We start from the raw sequence: 15,320 nt of genomic DNA, 5'->3' as shown, positions 1-15,320 counted from the left end.
ATAAAATCCTAAGACCCGAAATTTCTTCCCACATTAACTTTTTTCAGAAAGTTCTCTTGCCCCCAACAAATTCAGCAATTAAGGATCAAACCTTAGCCGTGGTCTTTTCTCAGTTTTCTTTTCTTCTAGTCCTTATATGCTGAGATCAAGAAAACCATGACAGAGTGTCCCATCTATGATTCCAATGGATGGTGTCGATATCAATAATTCATCGAAATAATAAAAAGGCCGGGTCTTGGTCAACCAGACCGGATGACTGTTCGGCGGGTCGGTTTTTTTTGGTATAACCTATTCTCCTTTATTGAATTCCTCAATTTTGACCCCAAAATGTGCACCTCTCTCTCTCTCTCTCTCTGGCTCTCTGTTCACACCTTTTCCTTTTGGATCGATGTTTCTGCAGAGGCGTTTATATCGTACACGCTATTCCAACGTCTTATCATGCGAACTTCTTCCTCGTGACTTTTCCTTTTCCTGTAGAGAGAGAGAGAGAGAGAGTGGGGGGACCAGGTTAAGTTGGGTGGGACGAGGGAACAGAGGACGATGGCTGTTGAATGTCAAAATGGTCCAAAAGAGTCGTCTCGAGCTCATCCGAGGAGTTGCGGGAAAACTCCTCACCCCTTCTCTCTCTCTCTCTTCTGCCCCACGTCTCCTCGTATATATAATCCCCCCCGACCATCTCTCTCTCCCTCGACTCCAGATTCGCACTCAACCTCCTTTCATCACAAGCTTCGAACGAACTTCTACGGAGAGGGAGAGAGGGAGAGAGTTTCTCTGTTGTTGAGGCCTTTGGAGACCCGAGGAGATGGAACAGAGGAACGACGACGACCGCAGCCGAAACGGGAACAGGGGCGGCGAGACGGAGGAGAAGAACAAGGTGGTTCGCGACGCGGGCTTCCCGGTCCACAGCCAAGTGAGGAAGATCAAGGAGGAATTGGAGGCGACGGCCGTGGACTGGTCGACGGTCCAGCCGAAGATGAGGCCCGTCCTCAGAGCCAGGGAGGTCATCAAGCGGCAGCGCTCCCGGTCGCCGCTGGGCCTCGCGGCCGGACGACCCATCTCCGTTGGAGATCCTTGATCCGGATCCGGGTCTCGGGGGTGATCGTAGATGTCATATTATACTTGTAGATGATGATGACGACGACGAAGACGGGGCTTTTCTTTGTTGGTGGCAATTTTTTTGTTATTGCCTCGGTTATGCAGAGTTCCTCTGTTTTCTTGCTCCCCTGTTTTTTGACCACTCTGTCTGTACATACTATGGCGGAATATAGAAAATACCGTGCTCTTCTTATCCTATCTCTCTTTCAACTTCTGACTGGATGAATCGGGATTCCTGCAATATTCGATTTATCCTTTCGTAGAATCGTATTACCTTTCGGTTGCGCTCGCTAAATCATGAAAAAAGCAGGGCTACTTTCTTGCTTCTGTCCCTCAGCAACGAAGTCGAATTACAGACTCGGAAGCTGATTTCGGCTCCTAAGATTGAAACACGGAATTCGAATGCAAAACACAGGTCGAGCCTGATCTCCGTTCCTGAATAGTTTGCGAGTGCAAGCACAGGGTAATTCTCACGGCCAGAGAGAGACTTCGTGGGAGAAAAGATCTGGGTTTGGGAATTAACCTCGCGAATTGACTGCCAATCACGATTGTGAAAAGAGGTCCGAAATGGGCCTACTCGGAAGGTGGGTCTCATCAGAGTTCTGCGGTGGGGGCGAGAGAATCATTCCTCGAATCATGCTTCCATGCCGATGGAGTAACTTCACGGCTAATCTACTAATGACTGAAAGATTCGCGACGCTGAATTCTTCCTCTTGTATTATCCGGGCGTGATTATAATATTCGGATTGTACCCATCATTCGCGTGCTTGCTTAGGACATCATTGTTCCGGGATCAATCTGCATGCTTGCTGAAAAAGTAAAATTATAGACTGAATGGTCTGGTAATCACGTTACTTAACAATAGCTAAACTAACCAAAGTCAGAGGTCTGAATTTCTACGACATGCGCGTTTGGCTTGACCGCAAAAGGTAGCAGATTCGATTGGGGGTGTCGTTGGCTATTGGTTAAGATTTCTTCAAGTGGGTTTCCTCGTGGATAAGAAAGAACAGAAAAGGGAATCCTAGCTCCTCCAATCCGCCAATAGTCGCATCTTTGTGTTACAAAGAAATGGCGGTCGTATTGAAAGTGATTAATAAAATCGATATATGAAGTGATACGATGAATTCTCTCGTTGAGAATTGAATGCGGCCCACTTCTTTATGTATTAAATTTGTCGACGGATCATTAGCGGCGAGCAATGATCCAAGATCGAGTCGGAAACCGATTAGGTTCATTTTGTTTCATGTTGGTTTTTGGAAGAATTGGTTTAGTTCCCATTTTTTGAACTCGCAAATAGGTCAAGATCAGTTTGGTTTCCCTGTCCTGGCTTTGAAGTACGGGGTTCCAGGGTAATCCCAACCTTGAAACCAATCCTAGGATTTTCGTTTCAATCAAACCTGGTCCAATTTTCTAAGAGAAGTCATTAATTTTTATTGCTAATTTCTCCACTTTATAATTCGATATTAGAGTCAATATTTATGTGTCGGCTTTCCCAAGATCAAAATTTGTGGAAGTTTGCCGATTATCAGGTAATACCAATAACTGACCGATTTTTGAATCCGTCGATCCCGTTCCTGACCTCCACATGACAGAAACTAGCAAAAGGCTAGGGGATGGAGGATGGATTCTATTTATTTATTCATCATTTCCTATGTTATGAGGACATGGTTTTTCTTACTTCTGGATTTATTAGTAGATTAGGGTCTAGTTTCCAGTGGCGTTATGAATACCTGGCTTTATAACATTTTCTACTCTGTTTTGTTGCATGATTGAATACATTGAAATCGAGTTCCCTCCCTCTCTATTTTCTTCTAAATTTCCTTGTCTTTGCTTTTGCTTCAATGCCCGCTCGACTCCGACCCAATAATCGGACTACCCGGTCCATCCGCACCTCAATAAATCTGAGTATATCTCCCATTGCTTTGGCTTCAAAATACAAACACATTCGACCCGACCATGCACACCCTCTCTCACTTGAAAAACGGGGGGATTTCAGAAAACGTGTGGGCTCACGTCTCGTGCAAAAGGTCGAGACCAGAAAAGATGGGCCCGTTTGTGGACTTCAAGCCCAAGAAATAGTGGCTTTCAATGTACTTAGACCCCCGTTTTTTCCACATAATGAGGTGGGCTTAATGTTGAACAATTTCTAGAAAATAAAGTTGCTAGAGGTTCTTAAAGACCCTTAACTTTCTTTTCCCAATGTTTTTTGTTTGTCTTAATCTAAACTCTCAGCTCATTTTAAAATTTTTATTTTACTTTTTTACAAAGTGTGAGAGTTGAATCTCACATGAAACTGAACATCCCCACCTCTAGTCTCCCATGAGAAGGTGGAGAGTCAAACTCTCTACCTCCTCCTTCCTATATTGAAGGGTGGTCATTAGTGTAACCCTTGGTGATTTTTATTTTTGTCCAATTAGGTGGCTAAGCTAGTTGGTCTCTCCTTTTTCAAAAAGATAATAGAAGATGTGTGCTGAAACATTAAATGTTGACCTGTCACCATATGTAAAATTTTCCATGGCAGTTAGACATGTAAAAATGTTTTGACAAATTTTAAAAATAAAAATTTGAAAAGAAAAATCGAATAGAGAAGAAGGGGATTAGGTTAGTGTAATTGAGGAACAACGGAGGTGCCACTATCCACACATTGGCAAGGGGCCGGCATATCTTGCCGGGCTTAGGTGAATCCCTCAAGGCTATTGCCTCCATCTCGATTGAAGAGGAACATGGACCAATGAGGCGCGTTTAATAACCATTCTCGTTTCGGGAACAATTTCGATAAGATTTTTTTATTTATTTTGTTCCCGGGAATAATTTTTAAACATTTTAAGTTATTTAGTAATAGTCCAAAATTTTTATTCCCGAAATAGAATTACGTTTAGTACCTCTGAAAATTTCTAATCCAAATCATTTTTTAATTTTTTAAATCATTTTATTACTTATTTCTTATTTTCTTCCTCTTTTTCTTTTTTCAAGGTTTTTCGATTGTTGGCCTTGGGATGACTATCAACCGGCCAAACAAGGGTCAGTGACCAATGAGGGCGCGTTTGATAACCATTATATTCTCGGGAATAATTTCGATAATAATTTTTTTTTTATTTTGTTCCCGATAATAATTTGTAAGTATTTTAAGCTATTTAGTAACGGTCCAAAATTTTTATTCTCGGAATAGAATTACGTTTAGTACTTTATGAAAAATTCTAATCCAAATCATTTTCTTTAATTTTTTAATCATTTTATTACTTGTTTCTTATTTTCTTCCTCTTTTTCTTCTTCAAGGTTTGTCGGCCGTTGACCTTGGGATGACCGGCAACCGGCTAGACAAGGGCTGGTGACCTCATTGAAGCGTCGTTGGCCTTTAGTAAGGTTGCGCTTTGTCGGCTGAGCCTCACTAGCAGCTAGGTGAGGCTACTTGCTCAGATCTAGCGAGGCCGAGCTCGCCCAATCGTTGGTGAGGCTCAATCTTGCCGGGCCACCGCGAGGTTGGCCTCGCCTTGGCCAAGCAATACCCACCTCACGGTAGCCCAATGAGGTCAAGCCTTGTCGAGGGCCCGACCGGGCGAGGCTTCGCTAGTGGCCGGGAGACTGGGCTAGGCTCGTGTCATCACTAGGGGAGAGCCTCGGGTGAGCTAATTGGACCTCACCCAACCGGTCACCGGCGACTAGCGGCGGCGGACGATGGCAGCAGTGGTTGACGAAGAAAACAAGAAGAAAGAAGAGAAGAGAAAAAAATTTGGCTTGATTAGTTGTTCTTGGAAACAAAGAATCAATTTTTTTTTTTTACTTCTTGGTTTTGTTCCAAATTTACTTTGAAAAACAAATAAATAGAAAAGTGAGGAGTTCAAGTCATTTTACATTATTCTTTAATAACTTAAATTTTTAATGTCTTTTACGACGTCAATATAAATAATTTACAAAGGAGGAAAATGTTTTTGTGAGAAATCCTCATGGTGTCCAAAAATGCATAAACAGCTCCTTATGTCATCATCCTCTAATATTCGTTCTCTTTTGTCTTATTTGTTCTCTTAGTCTTCAATTTGCCAAAATCGAAAGAAACAACTTCTCCACTCACCACTTGACACTCGCCTCACTCACTTTGGGTCACTCATACCACTCGCCACTAGATACTCGCTTGGCTTGTTACTTCTCGCTCGACATTCGATGCTCATTCGTTCGATGCTCATTCCACTTGACCCTCACTACTTGCATTTCTTAGCTGAACTCGCTCATCATAGAACCCATTGAGTCAGTATGGTCATCGGTTATTCTTTTAAGAAGTACAAAAAATGAAATAAAAAATTATTGATTGGTTTTGGGTTGACCCTAAAACTGGACTAAACCCATTGGGTCAGTTTGGTTCTCAATCGTTTTTTTAAGGAGTACAAAAAATGAAATAAAAAATTATTGGTTGATCTTAGGTTGACCTTGAAATCGGACCGAACCTATTGGGTCAGTTTGGTCCTCAATTATTTTTTTAAGGAGTACAAAAAATGAAATAAACAATTATAGATTGGTCCTGAGTTGACCTTGGAATCGGACCGAACCCATTAGGTCGGTTCGGTCCTCGGTCCCAAGCTCAATAGTGTAGGTTCTCGGTCCCAAAAATTGAGGACCAGCACTGTCCGGGTTGGTCCTAAGGTTAGGGGGGGATCAGCCAAACCCGGACCATGCTCACCCCTACTCATGTCATCGGTGGCTAGGCGAGCTACTAGCGACTAGTGACGGTGGACAGCGGCAAGAGAGAAGAAAGAAGAGAAAAGAGAAAAAAAAAAAGGTTGGCTTGATTATGAAATTGTTCTTGGAAACAAAAAAATCAACCTTTTTTACTTTTCAGTTAATTTATTCTCGAAAATAAAAAATTTATCAAACGATTTAGGCGCGTCCGGCCGTGGCCGAGGCCGGCGACCGGCCTCGGCCATGAAAGAAGAACAAGAAAATAAAAGAAAAAAAGAAAAAAAAAGTGTTTGATTTGTGTTCGTGTTTCTGTTTGTTTCTTTTTTTCACTGAACAAAGAACAAAAAACAACAGAAACGCACACAAACGTTTACTTTTTTTGTTCCAGGAACAAAAAAATAAAAACTGTTTAAAAACAAAAAAAAGAAACGCAAACAAACGGGGCCTTATATTCCAAATTTACTCCTAGGAACAAAAAAATAGAAATTTTCACTATTTTGTCGGTTGTCAAACGTGCCCTAAAAGAAGCATCGCATGTCAGGGGACATAAACTGACACCAATTCCACTAGAAATAGTGAGAGAATATGTCAGGCCATCCTAACGAGCCCATTGAGTCCAAACTCTCTAAAACATCTAGTTAGATAAGAATAATCCAAGATCCTGCCACCGATCCTAAATAATTTATGTAAAGACTAATGCTTGTGCTCAGTAAATCCGAAACAAATCCTTGAGAGGAACATTTTATTATAAATTCAGAAAATTATAAGTAGAAATAATACATTCATTTCTCATATATATAAGGACTAAAATTACGCATCTATGTACCTAGGTCCTTTCGCAGTCATGACTAGCCTCTGCTCGACATAATAAACTGCTTTGCGTTCTCAATTGATTTGTCCTCGTTGCTTTTTCTTTACTTTTATTCTAGCCTTTTAGGCAGTGGCCTACAAGATAAGCGTTCTCTGACGTGGACCATGACCAAAAGCCAAAGTGTAGATAACACTAAATACTAGTCAATAAAGTCATTCACCTAAAAATAAATATGAAATAGACCTAAGTTAACTAAATAATTAACACCTTGTTGCTGCATCGGTACGTCAAGGCCTCTCATCCATTTCACCGATTTTCCATGGTCTCTATTATAGGAGGTCGTACATAATAATTTGACATTATAACGTAGGTAGGTTGAGGCCTTCTATGAGTAATGAGAGGAGGAAAAGAAAATGAGGAAAAGAAAAGAGACATGAACATGATTGATGAAGTGTAAAGGTATTGGTATGGTGATGGTACCTACCATCTGCCATGACATAGATTTGACATGAATATAATGTAGCGTAAACTATGAAAAGTCAACTTAATCACGATATCTGGTCAAATAAAAGAGAGTAACGGAGCTTTGTCATGATATGCCGTACGAGTATAATTCTTTTGATAATTCAAGGTCACCGGTGTGGAGGTCTAGGGAATATCCATTTAGTTTAGACCTTTGGTTTATGTAGATGATTTTGACTTAAAATAGTTTGCATACAATTGGTGAGATTCAAATGGATGGTTTCTAGTTCCCAAATAGAAAATCTCTCAACATCTTGACCAACAAATAATTAAGGGGCTTGTATGAGAATTTAAGGGAAAATTACCCAATCAATCATAAACTTATTGTAGGGATACCGATTCATTCATAACCTTTCCAATTTGCCAATTTATTAGTATAATCTTTGCACGAAATTCCAATGTAATTATTTCGATTAATTTTTGTCAGAAATTGCTGATGTGGTGGTGTGCCACATAAGACAAATTGCAATGAATGAACCGCCACATCAACAATTTTCACCGAAAATTCATCGAAATGACTACATTTGAATTTCATATAAAAATTTAGGACTAAAATTTCAAAATTTAAAAGTTTATAATTGAATTGATATCCACACAATAAATTTAGAACTGATTGTTTTATCATAACAAGTACAATGCTTTTGATATGACTAGTTTGCATTAGTAATCGATGAAATATATGATTCTAGATGATCAATTTATCTTTGGGTGCATTTACTCAACTCAAAAGGTATCGAGCAATCGATCACACATAACGTGTTGTTTTGATGCCATGATCTTGATGTAGAGGAAGCTATGCTTGGAAAAGTATTCTAAAGGATAATATTTATTTTGAATAATGAAGTACCGTTTACATTGTATTGAGCACTTATTTACAAAGAGGTTACCCTTTAGGAAACACTCAAATAATTAAAATCAAACAACAAAATTAAGGAAAAAAATATTGATTAAGGGGAAAGTCTTCAAAATACATTTTAAAAATTTGTAAAACACGTCTGAAATCTTTGACTACTTGGAAATCAAGAAGAATGCACAAATTTGGAGATCAAGCATTTACCCAAATCAGCTTTGCAGATTTACATATCTCTCAATCCTCTTTGATTTGATATGTGTTATAACTCCTTCCCGTTCAAAAAGTTATGATAATTTAAAACCGATCTGTCATTTATGGTGTAAGTAAGACCGGCCACTTTTATAAAACTCAAAAGTTCTCATATAAACATTTGTCAGCTATTCTACATTAGTTCTTGCTCTCCACTCTCTTACACGGCCTCGAGTCAATACATAATCATAAGTAAATCACGAGTGTAGTTTTTTTTTTTTTTTTTTTTAGTTAGAAACGATGATATTAGTATTCAAGGCGGACGAAAATTACAAGCCGTAGATAGGGCGTTTACACAGCAGAGACATTAACGGTGCAAGGAAAGTTGGGCCAAGAAGGTGATAGAGAATTTGTGCTTGGGCCTTATTCTACATTAGCTTCTTGCTGTTGAATCCGCTTACAAAGGAGAGCCGCGAGAAACATCTGCAATAAAAGGTAATCTCCCATGGTGATGAAATCATTGAGGGTTTCCACAAGGGTTAGACAGTTTCGATGATTAGGTGATCTTCTTCCTTGCCCTGAGCAAATAAGTGAGTGGGAAATTAGGGCTTGAGCTTCATCGTGAAGGACGCACAAATAAGGAAGATCCGCCGAAGATACTAATGATCTCTGAGGATACATGCGATTGCACCAGAGTGGGTATCGGAGGTAAAAGCCCCATCAATATTCGCTTTAAAACTTCCTTGATCCGGTGGAGTCCAAAGCCGATTAGGGTTGAGCAAAGCAGAGTTCGTAGTGGCCGATTGCTGTAGTGAGTTTCAGTATAGCATTGCGTCTGCGAGGGCTACATCTACAAGTTGATCAGGATCTGTTCGCTGCTGCCGAAAAATAAAATGGTTGCGCGCCTTCCATATCTGCCAGAGGATGGAAGCAACGATCGATTTGGAAGGTAAACCCACCTTACTTTCAAAAACTTCCTCCAGCCACGCATCCATTCGATTTCTATTGTAGGCTGAATGAGAAATTTGTACTTTTGGATGAGACCAAATGTTTGATGTCCATGGGCAAAATAACAGAATGTGTTCGGTAGTTTCAGGGGTGTGCATAGAGCAGAGTTGACAGAGAGGGTCTGGTAAGATGTGTCTTCGAAAGAGATTAAATTTGGTAGGGAGAGCATTATGACACAAGGACCAGAGAAAAACTTTAATCCGAGGAGGGGTATTGAGATGCCAGATAGATCGCCAGAGATGGGCTGATGGTTGATAAGAGGATGAGGGAAGGTTGGGGTTTGTAGGATAGGCTAATTGTCTGAGGAAGTTGTAGGCCGATTTAACTGAATACTGACCTGATTTTGTTCCTGTCCAGATAAGATGATCAGCTGAAGGAGCGCGACTTAATGGAATAGTGAGAATCTCCTCAACAATATGCTGGTCAAAATGCTGATGAAGAAGAGAGATATTCCAAAACTGAGCAGGAGGGATTATAAAACCAGCAACCAGTTGAGATTCTGCTCGAGGGGCTGGTCCACCAATTATGCCAGAGGTAAGCCATTTATCATTTCGAATGTTTATTTGCTGTCCATCTCCCACAGACCACTGAAGCTTAGGAAGAATTGTATCTCGACCTAAGAGTAAACTTTTCCATCCCCAAGAGGAGTTGGTTTTATTCCTTGCATGCCAAAAACTGGTGGAATGATAATATAGGCCTTTGAAAAGTTTAGCCCAAAGTGAGGTGGGGTTTTGAAATAGTTGCCAGGCTTGTTTTCCTAAGAGGGCTTTGTTAAAGGTTAAGAGATCACGAAAGCCAAGGCCACCTGCCAGCTTCCTCTGTTTTAGAATATCCCATGCTCTCCAATGAATACCAGTTGTAGTATTACTTGTTTGCCACCAGAATTTGGCAATTCTCTGCTCTATGGATTTACAGATAGAAACTGGAAGTTTAAAAATAGACATTGCATATTGCGGGAGAGCCTGCACTACCGTCTTTAACAAGATTTCCTTCCCTCCTTTAGATAGAAAGTGCTCTTTCCAGCCATCAAGTTTAGCACAAATACGACCCAAAATCCATGCAAACATGTCCTTCTTAGATGAACCCCAGTCAAATGGAATACCCAAATACTTGCCTATCTTAGATATAACAGGAACTCGTAGCTCTGCAGCAAGGTTTTGTTGTAAAATCAGAGGACAGCCCTTACCACAGAATAAGCCAGATTTGTTTCTGTTTATAGCTTGGCCAGTTGATAGACAATACTGATGTAAAACATTGGATAGATTCTGACTTTCTAAGGTAGTTCCAGTCAAGAAAAAGATTGCATCATCCGCGAAAAATAAATGAGAAAGAGTAGGGCAGTACCGATTCAGTTTGAGTCCTTTTAGTGTGCCTGATTGAACAGCTTGATGCATGAGAGTAGATAAGAGATTAGCGACAAGGATAAATAAATATGGAGATAGTGGATCGCCTTGTCTTAGACCCCTTGTAGGATGAAAATAATCTAACAATTCACCATTAAATTTAACACTGAAAGTGGTGGTGGTGACGCATTGCATAACCCACCGAACCCATTGAACATGGAAGCCTAGTTGTTTAAGATAGTCCTCTAAAAAATCCCACTCAATCCGATCATAAGCTTTCTGCATGTCGAGCTTTAAAACCGCTTGAAAATGTTTCTTTCGATTGCTGTGATTTAAATGATGCAAAACCTCTTGCACAACCATTATATTGTCTTGAATCATTCTACCTGCGACGTAAGCACTCGTTATGAGATTAGTGCTGGAAGAAACTGCTTTAAAACGGTTGGCCAACACTTTAGAAATGATTTTGTAAGTGAAATTGCATAGACTAATAGGGCGATCTTGTTCTAACCTTTCCGGATGAGGCACCTTAGGGATAAGAGAAATTAGAGTCCTGTTGACAGTAGGGGACATCACTCCTGTATTGAAAAAATTGCTGACTGATGTAAAGATGTCATCGTGAATAATATCCCAGTTGTTATGAAAGAATAACCCGTTAAAACCATCCGGACCAGGGGCTTTGTTGGCTCCAAGCTGGAAAGCAGCTTGCTTAACTTCCGCTCTAGTAACACTTGCTGTTAAAATTGTATTCATATCTGCTGTGATGACCTGATGGCATTGTGTAAGAACAGGATGATAATCTCGAAAACCAGTTGAGCGATAGAGATGTTCAAAATAGGATTGCGTGATACATTTAAGCTGAGTAGGATCACGAATCCAGCCAAGGTGCTCATCTTTTAACATGCTGATTCGATTTCGTTGGCGACGTTGGATAGTAGTTGCATGAAAAAACTTTGTATTTTTGTCACCCTCCCGTAGCCATTGGATCCGAGAACGCATTGCCCAATAAGTTTCTTCCCTCTACCATATTTTGTGAATTTCATCTTGTAGGCTAGATACAAGTGCTTTGTCGTAGAATGTGATGTGAAGTTGCTGTTGTAATGTGTAGACTTGTTGCTGGTTGTTCTTTGTGATTCTCGGAGGGATTTACTCCACTTGGCAAGAGCAAATGAAGTACGTTGTAGCTTGCTAGTCAGTGATTGAGGTTGTATTGCTGATGAAGTCCATGCAGTGTTGATGATCGATTTACAGTCTCTCTCTTGCAGCCAGAAAGCTTCAAAACAGAAAGTTTTCTTCCTTTTAAAGGAGTGCGGTTCCTATGATCGAGGCTAAAAAAGCAAAGACTCCGCCCCGGGTAAGATAATCGCCGATCAATGGTGCAAGCCTTTCTTTAATGGCTTCAGCACCATCTCTTTTATTTACCCATGTATAAAAGCAGCCTTTACTTTCAATGTCCATAAACATACAATCATTCACAAACTCTCGAAAGGAATTTAATCTATATGACTCAATAATTCTTTTGCCCCGCTTTTCCCAGATAAAGGATATCATTATAATCACCAATACACACCCATGGAAAGGAACTTGAAGTTCAGATGGAATATGGAAGGCATGAAGACAAGTAAGTCTCATAGTTTTATTTTCTTGGTACAAATAGTTAAAATGGCAAGTTGCTTTAACGTCACCTCCTAGTCATTCCAAAAGATGACCAAACCTCCAGCCAAACCCATAGGATTAACTATAAAAGAACTTGAAAACTTCAGCTTTCTCTTAATACGCTGAATCATCATGTCTTGATTTTTCGTTTCCATCAAAAAAACGATCAACAAGGGCCTTTAATGCTTGAATTGTCAACCCTAGATGTCCCGTGGTGGCTTTTTAGGCAAGCCACCTCTGTTCCAACCCCTTCGGAGGAAATGATAGGGGTATTAGTTGAGTCATCAAGGTTGACATTAGAGGAAATCCCATAAGGATTGTATCTTTTGGTTTTTTTCTGGAGGACTAGATTTGGAGACTCGTGGAGTCTTAATTTCTTGCTGGAGGAATTCTCTAATTTGTGGTATCATTGGCTGGTTGAACATAGGAGATTTCTGTTTGAAAGGAGAAGGCTTGATGAATGTTCTCGTATACTATTCTTCAGATAAGGAGTAATGGAGCTAGTTTCCTCGACTATTTCTTCGACATCGTCTTGATTTGTATTTGGCTCATAAAATGCAAACCAGAATGGACTATGTTGATTGACCTCTGCCCTCAACCATTTGCCATAAGACAAGTTGTTAGGTTCTTCAAGTTTTGCTGCATCATAAGGGATATCATTGCAGTACATGGCATAATGGCCAAGAAGACCACATGAATAACAATAATGTGATAAACGTTCATATCTGAAGTCGAGCCATATATGTTTCCCGTCAACCCTGATGAGTTTGCCAGATTGCAGAGGTTCTTTTAAATTGAGTTCAACCTTAACCCGCACTGATTTAGCTGAAGAACTGTCATTACCTTCAATTCTCACCTCCTAGACCTTGCCTATTTGTCGGACAGCTCTTGTAATCAAATTTTCTGTGCAGCGTTCTAGAGGAAGACCAAAAATTTGTACCCAAAACACACAAGTTGCAAAGTCATAGCATTGTAAAGGGGTATTGGGCAACCAAGGTTTGAGAATAATTAGGTGATGGCCAAACAACCAATGGCCGTTGTCTAGGACGCGCTGCTTTTCACCTTCAGTATTGAATTTAAATATATAGAATCCATCTTCACGTGTAGAGATTTGAACATAGTCATTGCGCCAGACTCTTCTTAAGGTGCTCTGAAAAGCAGGAAAGTTGATAGTAGGATTGGACAGAATTTTACCAATTAAAGTAAGTTTACATTCTTGCAGTTTCTCTGGTGGTACTTCATCTTCCCAAATGTCAACGCCATGGTCAGGCCAGAGACGGCCAAGTCGATTGCAAAGAGCAGCAACCCGAGCATCATCTTGGTGAGTAGAGTCGGCCATGGAAATTACTGGTTACGATGAGTTGCGACGACATGCAAACACTGAATAAGAAAGCACTGACTGCGATGATGGTGAAAAGGTGAAATAGAACTAAATTGCACTATGGATGGTGAGATGGGAAGCAGATAGTCCATGCATGCAAGGAGGATAAAGCGGAAGGGAAAGATAGAGCGTGAAAGATAGATATGGCTAGAGAAATTCATGGTAAAAGGACCGCAATTGCATGAAGAAGATGAAGGAATTGACGGATGGAAGAAAGGCCACCAATGCGAAGCAGAACATGGGTTTTGTAGCTGAAAGTGGAGTAGAGAGAATTGCGATGGGACGGACTGGAAGATAACGCAGGGGAAATCACCATTACAAAGGCAGAAATATAGAATCAGGGAAGGTAGGGTTTAAAGAAGACGTAAGAGACTACCATGGCGGTAGAAACAGGCTCGACGAAACGAGAGGTTTTGGGTATACGGCAACGCTCACACTTATATGGATTTAATATTGTCTTATTTAGTTATTGATCTGGGCATATTCCTTGAAAAAAAATCTATCGACCAATGATCTAAGAGAGATGATACCGAATCCGGATCATGATTGTAGAGTAATAGGATTCTCATTCCTTAAAAAAATGATCCAATTTCAAAGTAAACAAATTGGGTTTAAAATTTAGAACAAAGGATTCAGTTCACACATTTTATTTTATTTTTTGTCAGAATTCAGTTCACACATTCACGTCAACATCTGATAACCCTAGATGCGTGTTTTGCCTTTCCTAGGATTAGGTGGTTGTAGTTGGAGACGGAGATATCTCTTCTATTTCTCTTAATTTTCTTCTAATTAAACTCCGTATACTATTCTTCAGATATCTACCTCGAGATGGAGATGGACAGAACAAATATATAAATATATGTTTTTCATTTTTTTAAAATTTTTTTCGGTAGACTAAGAATCGAGAACTGAAGAAACCCTAGACGATGGGATTCTCTCCCAGCGATCTGAACTGGTGGGGGCTCCAAGATTCAATTATGGGATGAGTGGTGTAATTGACTTCTCTGTGCATGTGGGGTTGGTGGGTTGGTGAGTGTGTGGCCATAAAGGTGGAAAGACATGTGGAAGAGTAGCTCCCAAGACAAACGCCACCATATCGTCCAGTGACTGATTCAAAGATCTAGATGCTTGACCTAATTCTCACCTTAGAATCGATGATATAATCCTCTCTCTTTCTCGATTTTATCTTTTTTGTCTGGGGGCTAATCTAGAAATCTGATAAGTTCTTGGGAAACAAACGCCGTCTGAATTTTGGCATTTTTCTGTGTGGAAAAGGATGACCACCAAGGTCACGAGAGCTACAGTTCTCTGTTGGATGGTAGTGTGGATCTTTATTTGGCCAAGCCTTCGCCATCTTTTACCGTTATGACTTTCTTTTTTGACGTTTTATCTCCCTTACTTTCATCATTTCAAACTCCAGTTATACGTAACATTGACCGTCGAAACAGTTCGATGTGCTAAAAAATGAACCGGCTGACCTTGTTGTGGTTGTTGTGTTTTGTCGGACTGCTGTACAAACCATCCCCGTCAAGGCGAAATTTCAGAATCTGATTAATCATGGCGAGTTTGGTGGTGATGTAGAACGCTTGTATCTACGAAATTTACTCGTTCTCCCCAACTCAAAATCGTGAATCGTGACTCCACCTACCAACCGCCGGGTTTACCATGTGGTTCTCGTTCCGTTCTTCAACATGATTGCATCTTCCAATTTGCACACCCTTTTCAACGCTTCATAAATTACGAGGAACGTTATAAAGAAAAGATACATCTTCCCAATACAAAAACAGATCA

The 15,320-nt window shown here is 40.3% G+C and overlaps 1 protein-coding gene across 1 annotated transcript; it reads left to right on the top strand.

Annotated features, from left to right (window-relative positions):
- The first annotated feature begins 593 nt into the window (after positions 1-593).
- LOC104425848 lies at positions 594-1,219 on the top strand. The gene has a single exon (XM_010038680.3). The coding sequence runs from the start codon at positions 803-805 to the stop codon at positions 1,073-1,075; it is 273 nt and encodes a 90-aa protein (XP_010036982.2). The 5' UTR covers positions 594-802; the 3' UTR covers positions 1,076-1,219.
- The last annotated feature ends 14,101 nt before the right edge of the window (positions 1,220-15,320 follow it).

Source organism: Eucalyptus grandis, chromosome 11, assembly GCF_016545825.1.
Source record: "Eucalyptus grandis isolate ANBG69807.140 chromosome 11, ASM1654582v1, whole genome shotgun sequence".
Lineage (NCBI taxonomy): Eukaryota > Viridiplantae > Streptophyta > Magnoliopsida > Myrtales > Myrtaceae > Eucalyptus > Eucalyptus grandis.
This window is presented reverse-complemented; position numbering and strand designations above follow the sequence as displayed.